General features: G+C 49.2%; 1 protein-coding gene across 1 annotated transcript; it reads left to right on the forward strand.

The window, feature by feature from the left end:
* The first annotated feature begins 1,471 nt into the window (after positions 1-1,471).
* Positions 1,472-7,989, forward strand: Mcidas (multiciliate differentiation and DNA synthesis associated cell cycle protein). The gene is made up of 7 exons (XM_005392705.2): positions 1,472-1,795; positions 1,881-1,977; positions 2,139-2,230; positions 5,385-5,457; positions 6,023-6,261; positions 6,804-6,914; positions 7,119-7,989. Exons 1-7 carry the CDS (start codon positions 1,679-1,681, stop codon positions 7,557-7,559), a joined length of 1,170 nt encoding a protein of 389 aa, XP_005392762.1. The 5' UTR covers positions 1,472-1,678; the 3' UTR covers positions 7,560-7,989.
* Positions 7,990-10,826: the final 2,837 nt, after the last annotated feature.

Below are 10,826 nucleotides of genomic sequence, written 5' to 3' on the forward strand. Positions count from 1 at the left end.
AAAGCCCCATCCCTGTCTCTCCTGGTGCTAAGCTCTTGAGGAACTTTGTGACTGATTCCAGAGTCATCCAGGCTAGCAGTCATGTCATCATGCTATTACAATTTCTGTTACCACAAGTGATTTAATATACAATGCCCATATTTGTCTACTCCAACTTAGAGTTTATTGATGAATATATGAAAAATGAGCCTGTCCTAGAAAATCGGCAGTGCTCTGCATGTGTAAAGTTCTCGCCAAACCTCAGCCAGGAACTTTCCTACTCATTTTACAGACTAAAAAGTGGGTAAAGATAGGGGCAGACAGGCTATGACTGAGCTTCTTAGGAACCAGAAGAACCAGCCACGCAGCCGGGAACAGACTGTGAGAAGCTGGAAATATAACTGAAAAGGTAGCTTTTAAAAAAACGATATAACTTGTCCATATTAAATACCAGTCACTTTATGTGAATAAGCCCACTGGTCTTCACAGCTGGGGTCTGTGTTACTGTTTTTCCTAAAGACTTGGGACTCATAGGTGTGGTGGAGTCTGATCCTAAAGCCAGAGCCCCTCACCATCAGCAATACCACACCAGGAGTAACAGGCTGATTTCTCACCTCTACTCAGTTCCAGTATCTACAGATGCCTCAGAGACGCCAAGACCATGCCAGTGAACCATTGTTTATCCTCCACCGCTGTTAGGTGTATCTTGTTTTTTGATCCAGATAATGAGTGCAAATAAAAGAGGATCGTGACACTTTAACAGAGAATTTTTCATTCTACTTAAAAGGTATAAAGGACCCAGTAGCGGGGTACACAAAGACTGGTTTCACATGGACTCCAGCTTGGGAAGGGGCACTGAGGCTGGCGTAGCAGGCTAAGGCCATTTGTAAAGACAGCAGCCAAACGCCAGGATGGCAGCTGAGGGGACGGGCGTTTAGGGGACTTGGGACGGTCCACTCTGGGGTTTTCAGCCGGGGGCGAGGTAGATGTTACTTTTTCTTTTTTAAAGGGTGTGCTCAGGCGCCACTGCCAGGGCTGAGGCGAGCATTAGGCCAAGAGACCAAGTAGAAGGCTGTGAGGGAAGGCCCAGGATACTGCCCAGGTTTAGGGGTTTCTGTAATCCGAGGGCTGGTACGGGGAGTCCCTGCAGGAATTCTACATCCTCACTGAATCTCATGGGCCAGGGCAGCGCAAAGGCTTGAGTCCGGCTTTGGCGAGGCGTGCCACTGTTTACTTTGTGCCTTGTTGTTGGGAAAGGAAGAAAAGGAAATAAAAGTCTTTAACTTTTCTGTGCTGCTGTTCTTAAGTCTCAAGGCGATGCCTGGTGCTAGGGACTAGTGGGGCTTGCCCGCCTCCGGTTCTTTCCCTCGCTTAGCCTGGCGCGGCCGGGACGCGGAGGCGCCAACCCCCGCGAAAGGGCGCTGGCGGGCTCCGGCCCCGCGCTCGTGGCTCCCTGGGGAAGCCGGTTGCCAGGTTGGGTTAACGCCTCCGCCTGCGCGCAGATTGTCCGGGGCCGAAGGCGCCACCTCTGGCGCTCAGGCGCGAGCCGCCCCTCCCGCGCGATCCTCTTTTTCCTCCCCCTCCCTCTGCTCCTCCCGGGCCACACGCCTTCCCGACTCCAGGCGGACTTCCACGGGCTCAGGGAGCGCAGGGTGTGGGCTGCCGTCCCGCCTGGGCCGCCGCCTCTGCTGCGAGAGGGATGCAGGCGTGCGGGGGCAGCGCCGCGGGACGCCGGGCCTTCGGCAACATCTGCCCCAACAGGATGCTGGAGCTGCCGGGCCGGCCCCTGGGCGCGCAGGGCAAGCCGGAGAGGAAGGTGGGGCCGCGGCCGGGTCCGCGGGGTTTGCAAGCTGCGCGCCCCGAGGGCTGACCCGCGTGCACCCGCTTCTGTGCCCGGTTAGTTCGCTCCTGCGCGGAAGTTCTTTTCCGGATGCGGCGGCAGCAGCACGGTGTCGGTGTACGAGGATCCCCCGGGCACGGATGCCGCTGCGCTGCCAGGTGAGCCCCAGGCACCTGCGCGACCCCTCAGAGTCCCCGCGCCGGGTGGTGAGCAGCGCGCGCAGCCCGGAGCTTGTCTCCCCGGGCTCCGACGTTCCCCGCGGACAGCAGGGCGGAGAGGCTGAGGGTTGGTGGGCGCGTGTCTCCGTCTCCCCGCGCAGCCCTCACCACCATAGACCTGCAGGACCTCGCGGACTGCTCCTCGCTGCTCCGGCCCGACGCGCCGCCTACTGGTGACCCGGCCGCCTCGCAGGTATTCCCCCCCTCCCCGCCCCCCGCCCGCCACCAGCTTTCCCCAGGAGTTTCTCGGCCTCTCCTAGCACTAACGCCACTCTCGAAGTAGTGGGTTTATTCCGGTCGAGATTCATCCGAGGCCGGGCGCACAGGCACATTCAGCGAGTCGCGGGGAGGTGGCGTGCGGGACCTGAGCCTCTCCGAACCTGAGCCTCTCCGAACCGAACTTCCTCCTCCTAGTACGTTAGGAAGGCCGCATTTCCGGAACTATTTCTTCTGGGCTGTAGGGCTCTGCATCTATATCCTGGAGCTGTGAGGCCCACGGAGATGTAGCCTTGAGGGACCAGATGAATGGGTGCCAGTGAAGCTGTGCGTTGGATACCTTCGCACAAGATGCATGCCCTGTGTGTTCTCCCAGCACCCTGCTCCTGGCCACTTACTAACCATTTTCATTCCCTGGGTATTGAAGGAGCGTGGAAGTCGATGAATAACGGCAAGGTTGTGCAGGCTTGTAATCCCAGCACCCTGGGAGGCTGAGGCAAGAGAATGGCAAGTTCAAGTCCAGCCTGGGCAATTTAGTGAGACCCTGTCTCAAAATAAAAAATAAAAATGGGCTGAGGGTGTAGCTCAGTGCAAAGGAATTTGTATTTGGGAGAAGTGGAAGAACGACAAAGGACTTGAGCAGAAATCAACAGAAAACATTTCTCTCTGCAGTGATGGCCCTTCAAGCAGTCGGACACTTCTAAAAAGTCCTCTTCTTTCCCACCAAAAGCTCTGGTCACTTGCCATCGTGGGGCAAACAGACATTGGACTTTTTTCTTTCCTCTTGAACCTGCTTTCTTCCTTCCCACCTTTACCGCTTGCTGGGGCTGGTACCACCCAGGAAAAGGACCGAGTCTCTCCATATTATCTGGGAGGTGAGAAGCCTGGTTCAAGTACCCAGAAGTACAGGCGGTCTTAGCCGATGCAATCCACAGGAAGAGAGCCATTCCAGCCTCCTGACAGCAGGTACTGGGACAGCTGTGTAGAGAACTCACCAGGTGTGACCACCTCCCAGCACTGGGAGTGCTGGTGGAACAAAGCTCTTCACAGCCCTCCACCAAGGGCCTCTCAGAACCTTGGGAAAGAGCTCAGGATAACTGAGGGCAGGCAGCCACTGAAAGCAGACACTGGTAAGGCAGGAGGAGGGACTGGCCATTGCTTGGCAAAGGCCATTTAGTTCTTTTAGATCTAAATGCTCAAGTAAGGGAAGTCTGAGCATTTTTCACCAGACCCAGATCCTAGATCACTCCCTTACCCCAACACATTTATTTTGCAAGTAACAAAAACCAAGCAGACTCTTGTTGAATTTTTCACTTAAGCATACAGAATTTAAAATTGACACCATGTTCTGCGTAGTTTTTTTTTTTTTTCCCTTGTATTTGGAGAAATGCCAGATTTATCTAACTGGGAAGGTAGGATCTGAAATTTCAAGGGTAGCACTCACACCACATGGACCAAAAGGTCCAGGATATCCACTAGGAAAGATAGCTGGTACAGTGGGAGAGTGATCCCTAATAAATCTGTGGCCATTGCACCTTGGGTCACATTTCCCAGCCCTTTTCTGCTGGGGAGGTGGACAGAGAATGAGTGCATTAGAAGTATTTGCAGCCCAGCATGGTAAAGACCTGAAATATCTACCACAGCGATAGCCAGGAGGAAGCATTCTCTGGGCCCCAGTTCCTGAGCTGAGTTCCAGTCTCCTCACGGTGAGGACTCTTCTCCAATCTGGACTGAAGTAGAGAATTTTCAGCCCTTTGAAGAAGGTCATTTCTGACTCACAAAACAGGTGCTTTGGGATTTGCCTGAGGCTCTCAATCCTTCTCTGGGCTCCTTCCCCCTTCTGTATGGCTTTAGTGTCCAACTGGTGCTGAGGCTTCTGGCCTTGACTCTTTAATGCCTGACGGAAACTGATACTTTGAAACAAGTGTCAGAATAAGTTCCTCTTCCCACAATATGTAACTAGTAAAGAAGGGCTTTGTGAAGATCAGCAGGTTTAACAGGGAGGCACAGATCAAGAGTGGGATCTGAAGGGTGCATTGATGCAACCCCTCCTACCATGGCCATGGAAACTACCTTTTCCTTTCCAGTGCCTTCTTTGGTGGAAGCCAGGCATTCCTAAACAAGAGAGGCAGTCAGAGTAGGGGAAAGAAGAGTGAAAAAGGCACTAGCATTCCAGGGCAGGAGCTGGATGACTTTGGGTAACTTAGCCTCTCTGAGCTTCAGATTTCCCCTCAGTGGAAGAGGAAGCACTTCCTGGGCCCTACCTGCTTCCCACACTGCTGTGAGGGTTAACCGAGGAACTAAAAAAGAAAATTGGGTCAACTTGAAATGCCTATGAATGATGGGAATAGGTAGATGTTTTCCCTCCCGCCTGTACCGTCTCCTTTCCCCTGCACACCCAGATGCCCAGTGGGTGGCCAAGAAAGTGTCCCGGTGGAGAAGTTGGAGGTGCATCCGACTGAGAGGGAAAAGTCAACTCCAACGTTGTGAGAAACTGAAAAGGTCCTTAGAAGCCATGCCTGCTTCGTGCTGAACAGAAACTATTTCCATAGCATCCCTGGCCCCTTCAATTATAGCCCACCCTTCCCTTCCCTTCCTGGGTGTGTGTGTGGTTGGCAGTGACAGCCTTTTCAGGAAGCAGGGTTTCCTGTTACCACTTTGGAGGATTGAATGCAGCTGGGTATGGGGAGGGAGGAAAGACCCGGTGCTCAGGTGCTCAAAGAACTCCGTGCTTAAAGCAGGGACTTCAGTGATGAGTCGGGCTGAGTTGGAGGTGAGGTTCTCGGTGTGGAAAGAACTTCAGGGAGGAAGCTGATTATCTGGTGGGAGTCACTGAGGCAGCTCGGGCTTCCACATGACCCACGGAAGGACAGTTGTGTGCTCAGTGCTGTCTGCGGGCTGTGCCAAGCGGGCCTAGTCTGTGCTTTGTGCGCCTGGCTCCCCACCAGCACAGTGAAGCTGCTGGGGTCCTTGTGCCAGAGAGCACTTGGATTTTCAGGCATGCCACTTGGCTGGGAATGCAAGTGTGTGCGACCCTTGGCAGAAACTAGGAGGACGCCCATCCACCTAGGACTGGTCCCCCAAGGGCCAGATTCAGTGTTGACTATTTCTCCACCCCTGGTTTATTTTAGGATCATTCCTTGCAAACAGAAGCAGACTTCGATCTGCAGAATTTCAGAGACACAGTGGATGATCTCATTGCAGGCAAGTGCGGTCTTGCAGTTCAGTAATGAGGATGCAGGGTTGTCCCCTACTCCTAGATCGGACTAGCTCAGATTTCGTGGTCATCAGGGTGGTGAACACAGCCACCTGTCAATGACTCGCCAGAATCTCACCACAGGGCAAGGCTGTTCCATATTTAGAATACACGCTTCCCTCCAGTGGAGTTGAATCACTGGGGCAGTAGTACTGTTTTGGTTCGTCCATGTGAGTTCCGGGAGAGGGATGTAGGGATATTCGTGATATGGCTAGGAAGAGGGTGAGTGACAACAGTGCGTAGAGGAGGGAAGGCGTTGTATGACTTGTGGGCCCAGCCAGGTGTGCTGGATTCGGCTGAGGTTAACTCAGCAGGTGTATGCAGAACACCTGCTTTGTTGGTACAGGATATGAAGAAGGCCCTGACAGTGGTAGGCATTGCAGGGTGCCATCCTTACTTCACATAAGTGAATACATCTTCACATAAGCAGCTACACCTGGTGTGGCATTTTGCCCCTGTAGCTAGCTGGGCATGAGTCCGAGGCAGCAAATCCAGCTCTTGCTCTTCCGCCAGACTCATCCTCTTTGATGTCACCTGCCCTGGCCGACAGTGACTTCCCCTTCTCTCCTTGTGATGACGACCACATATCGCCTTTTGGTCCTGGCTTCTCCCCGCCGCTAGACCCGCAGGCCCTGCAGTCGCCACCACTACGCCTTACAGAGGAGCCAGCTCCGCCGCTAGAGCAGTACTGGAAGGAGGTGGCCGACCAGAATCAGAGGGCGTTGGGGGACGCTCTCGTGGAGAATAACCAAGTAGGACTCTGGTGGGGACAATGTCGAGCTTAGGGCGGAATTATGGGTCACAGGATGCCTCCTGTGGGCTTCTGACCAGTGGGCGGGCTGGTGGTTTATGCAGCTGTTACTGCTCCAGCGGTTCCTTGTCAGTTTCCATATCCCCTAGGTGGAAATAAGCCTGTATCACCAGATTTTAAATACGGCTGCCAATATTTATTGAAGACTTTTTATGTGCCTGACACTGGGTTTGTCCTTTTAATGAAGCTCTTAACAGTCCCGATTTATAGATAATTTAACTGAGGCATGGGGTGGTTGAACTTCAGAGGCAAAACCTACATCTACCTGTTGCCCAAGTCACTATTCTTCACGGCTACCTACACATTGAGATCTGCTTTAAATCTAAGTACTTTGTTTTCTAAAAAGTCAAATAAATTAGTTATTCTCAGGAGTGTAAATGACCCTGGGGCCTCAATTTCTGATGAGACCCCAGGGTCCGGGGTTGATTCGTGCAGACGACAGTGAGCCTGGTGGCCTCTCCCTCTTGGGGTCTCCTCTTGCAGCTGCACGTGACGCTAACCCAGAAACAGGAGGAGATCGCCTCACTGAAGGAGCGAAACGTGCAGCTCAAAGAACTCGCCAGCCGGACCCGGCACCTGGCCTCCGTGCTGGATGTAAGTGGGGCACAGGCTTTTGGGACGCTGCGATGTCTCCTCCTATTCCCACCCCCTGCTGCCAGTGTTGGGACCCGATGGGGTCTGGGAAAGTAGAAGCCCACTGGACTCGAGGTGCGCAAGGCCCCCAGGTCTCCTTTTGCGTCCCCCACAAGGGGAGAGTCCGGCTGGCCCCAGGGCGGCGCTCTTCCTCATCTTTCGCAGAAGCTGATGATCACTCAGACCCGAGATTTTGGGGCAGCAGCAGAGACCTTCCTGCTCAAGGCGACGGCCAAAAGGAGCCTAGAGGAGCTGGTCAGTGCAGCAGGTCAGGATTGCGCGGAAGTGGACGCGGTCCTGAGCGAGATTTCCCAGCGCTGCGATGAAGCCCTGCAGAGCCGGGATCCCAAACGTCCCCGGATGCAGCTGGGGCCAGGGAGCGAAGACTGCAGGGCTGGGAACCTGCACGGAGCCTTCCGGGGGCTGCGCACGGACTGCAGCCCCGGCGCTTTGAACCTGAGCCACAGCGAGCTGCAAGAAGGCGGCTCCTTCAGCACCCCCATCCGTAGCCACAGCACCATCCGAACCCTGGCCTTCCCCCAGGGCAACGCCTTCACCATCCGGACAGCCAGTGGAGGTTACAAATTCCGCTGGGTCCCCAGTTGAGCTGGGATGTGGTCCACCAAACTACTGCCGCTATCCCAAGGGAAGCGCCCGGAGCCTGCGTAGGGAGTAACTAGAACTCTTTCCCAGTCTGCCTTTTCAGTGCTCTTTCTGCAACCGAATGCCACCCAGAAACTTACTTTTTTTTCTTTAGGAACAAGAACGTCTTGATAATGATGCACTGTAGAGTCCTGCTATGAAACGCTGTGCAGCTCTTTCTCTTCCCCAGTGGAACTGTGTGTGTCTGTATATAGATACATATGTAGAGGTATGTGTATACACACATGTGCCAACTTTTAAAATATTTCTAGCAGCTTTGAATTGTGTAGATTAAGAAGGGACCTGGAAACTAATCAGCTACTTTAAAATTATGTAATGCCCTAGTTGTGTAAGAAGGAAAGGGAGGCTCTAAGATGTTAAGTTTATGCCTGTAATCCCAGTACTCTGGAGGCTGTGCCAGAAGGACCGCTGCGAGTTCGAGGCCAGCCTGAACTGCATAGTGAAACCCTGTTTCAAAAAGACAAAAAAAGAAGAAGTTAAGTTTAATTTTCTACTACAGGAAGTCGATTGGGAGTCTTCCAATCACTAGTCTTTTGAGGATTCCAAGCCCAGACAGACACCTGGTCTCTGGCTGACTGTGTGTGTACACCACTCACCTTCCCTCCGTCCTAGAAGAATATGTAATTTTGTTACTATACAAAACTTTTATTGCAGCTGCCAGGTAATAAAAAGCAGGCGAGGTGGCCTAAGCAGTTGCTTTAGGAAAATGCAGATTCTCAGGGGCCACTGATTATTAAAGCAGGTGCTATGCACATTTGTTTATAATGATCATTCATGTAATTTTGTAAAATTTGTGGTCAATACTTATACACATATATTGCATAGTAGTATTTAATTTTCTAATATGTAAATTTTAAGATTTATGGTCAATGTTTATAAATACATTGCATAAAGTTATATAAATATATAATTTTATAATATATAATGTAGGATTTATGGTCAATGTTTATGATTACATATATGTAGATGTTGACCATAAATCATACAAAATATATATGTATCTGTGTGTGTATATATAATATATACATAGTTTTATTTGTGAAGATAGAATAAGTACCCTCAAAGCAAACTTTTGCAAATAAGAAAGATAAGTTTTAAGAAAATGGCATGTACCACATGAAAAAGAACATTCTTTTTTTTTTCTAGAAGCCAAGTGTGGAAATCTTGGTAGAAGTAAACTATCTATTTGAATTCTACAAATAAAACTGAAGCACAGAGAATGTTTTACATTACTTGGCTTGATCTTCAAAGAAAATCTAACATATTATATAGTGCCTTCCTGTTGACTTTTGTTCTATTCCTTTTGTCTGGAGTTCCCTTTTTCACTGTTCTGAAATTATACGAATGGCATTTGTCAATTAATAGTTTGTCCCAACCTCCACAGTTCTCAACATGAAGGTTACTTCTTGCATTTAGGGGGTCAGCTTAGGCAAATTCCAGCTGTGTTACACCACACTGCATTGCTGGCTCTGCCATCTGAGTGGATGTATCGGGTAACAGGCGAGCTGGTAGAGTGGCAGAACCTGCTACTCCAGTTTGTCTATGTACTGTTATCTGTATTTAAATAGCCATTTAGAAATCAAAAAACCATTATAAAACAGACCCCATTTCCTCATATTTTGTCTAATAAAAAGACCAAAACATATAGCAGATCAGAATTTTTTTCCATCACCTTAAAGTTACCACAGCTCAGGATCAGAAAAAAACAGAAAATGATAACAGAAAGACAAAACTCCTCTATCCTGGCCTGAAAAATAGTGACCTAAAGTCTTTTCCTCCCACTCCTCAATTAGAGTTCTCATAATGAATTACTTCAATAATCACAAAGTTTAAAATGTATTTATAAGTATTTTTTCTATATCTTAAGCCTAAATTTAAAAAAATTGCCTTTCATCTTATATCCCTATAATTTTTATGTTAGTAATCAGGAATTTAGTAACTGGGGAGGAGAAAGCATTTTGAATTAGTGACCCAAAGAGCCAGTTATGCATTAGGTAGCACTAATAGAGTTAAAAAATTAGATTCCATTTATTCATCCGATATTTATTGAATGTTACCAAGAATCTCAGTATACAAATGCTAAGAAAAGAGCAAAAGATCAAAGCACATAATTTCTCCTGGAAGGAGCTAAATACTAAACAAGGATACAAGTGCTATGAAGAAAATGAAGAGCGAAGGTGATGTCTTAGCTTGAGCTTCTGTAACAAAATAGATGGGTAGTTTGAGCAACAAATACTTATTTCTCACAGTTCTTGAGGCTGAAAGTCTAAGATCAAGGCGCTGGCTAATGAGATTCATCTTTCTGGTTTGCAGATGGCCAGCTGCATATACAGCTGAGGCAGAGATAATTCTACCTTCTTATTAGGGAACTAAGTCCATCATAGGGGTTCTATGCTTATGACTTCCTCTAAATTTAATTACCTCTGAAGGGCTCCACCTCCAGACATCATATTGGGAGTTAAAGCTTCAACACATGGAATTTAGGGGGACACACACACCCAGTCTATAGCAGATAGAGGATTTAGGGGTAGGGGGATGGTATTTTGAACAAAGTGATCTAGTCAGGAAAGATTTCTCTGATAAAATAACATTTAAGGGGTTGGGGATTTAGCTCAGCGGCACAGTGCCTGCCTAGCAAGCGCGAGGTTATGAGTTCGATTCCTGATACAGGAAAAAAAAAACAAAACAAACAAACAAAAAATAAAATAACATTTAAGCAAAGAGCTGAGGAAGCTTGGGAATAAATCTTACGGCCGTCTGGGCAAAGAGTGTTCCAAGCACAAGGAGTGTACAGAGCCTGGGGTAAGAAGTTGCCTGATTTAGAGAACAGCAAGGAGATTAGTGTCACCGGAGCTGAATGAAGGGTAGGAATCGGGAGAGAATGAGTAGAAGAGTTAGCAGTGTGCTTCTAGGCTCTGTTCAGATCTTTGGCTTTGTACTGAATAAGATAAGCAGTCAGTAGAGGGTTTTAGCCAAGGAGTCACATGATCCCATTTAATTATTATTATTATTGTTATTATTATTACTTGTTCAGTGCTGGGAATTGAACCCAGGGCCTTGTACATGCTAAGCAAGCGCTCTACCACTAATCTACATCCTGCACATGGTCACATTTTAATTGTATGTGAAGTATTTTGGTTTCTTTGGGAAAATTGTAGTAGGGTAAGCATAAAGAAGCAAGGGTGGAAACAGAGAAACCCATTTGGAGAC

Source organism: Chinchilla lanigera, unplaced genomic scaffold, assembly GCF_000276665.1.
Source record: "Chinchilla lanigera isolate Chin_1 unplaced genomic scaffold, ChiLan1.0 scaffold00045, whole genome shotgun sequence".
Taxonomy (NCBI): Eukaryota; Metazoa; Chordata; class Mammalia; order Rodentia; family Chinchillidae; genus Chinchilla; species Chinchilla lanigera.

Bases quoted from the DNA above. Each gene is read 5' to 3' on its own strand.
- Mcidas (XM_005392705.2), top strand. From the start codon at position 1,679: ATGCAGGCGTGCGGGGGCAGCGCCGCGGGACGCCGGGCCTTCGGCAAC. The intron at 1,796-1,880 runs GTGGGGCCGCGG...GTGCCCGGTTAG, and splicing joins AGGGCAAGCCGGAGAGGAAG to TTCGCTCCTGCGCGGAAGTT. The intron at 2,231-5,384 runs GTATTCCCCCCC...GGTTTATTTTAG, and splicing joins GTGACCCGGCCGCCTCGCAG to GATCATTCCTTGCAAACAGA.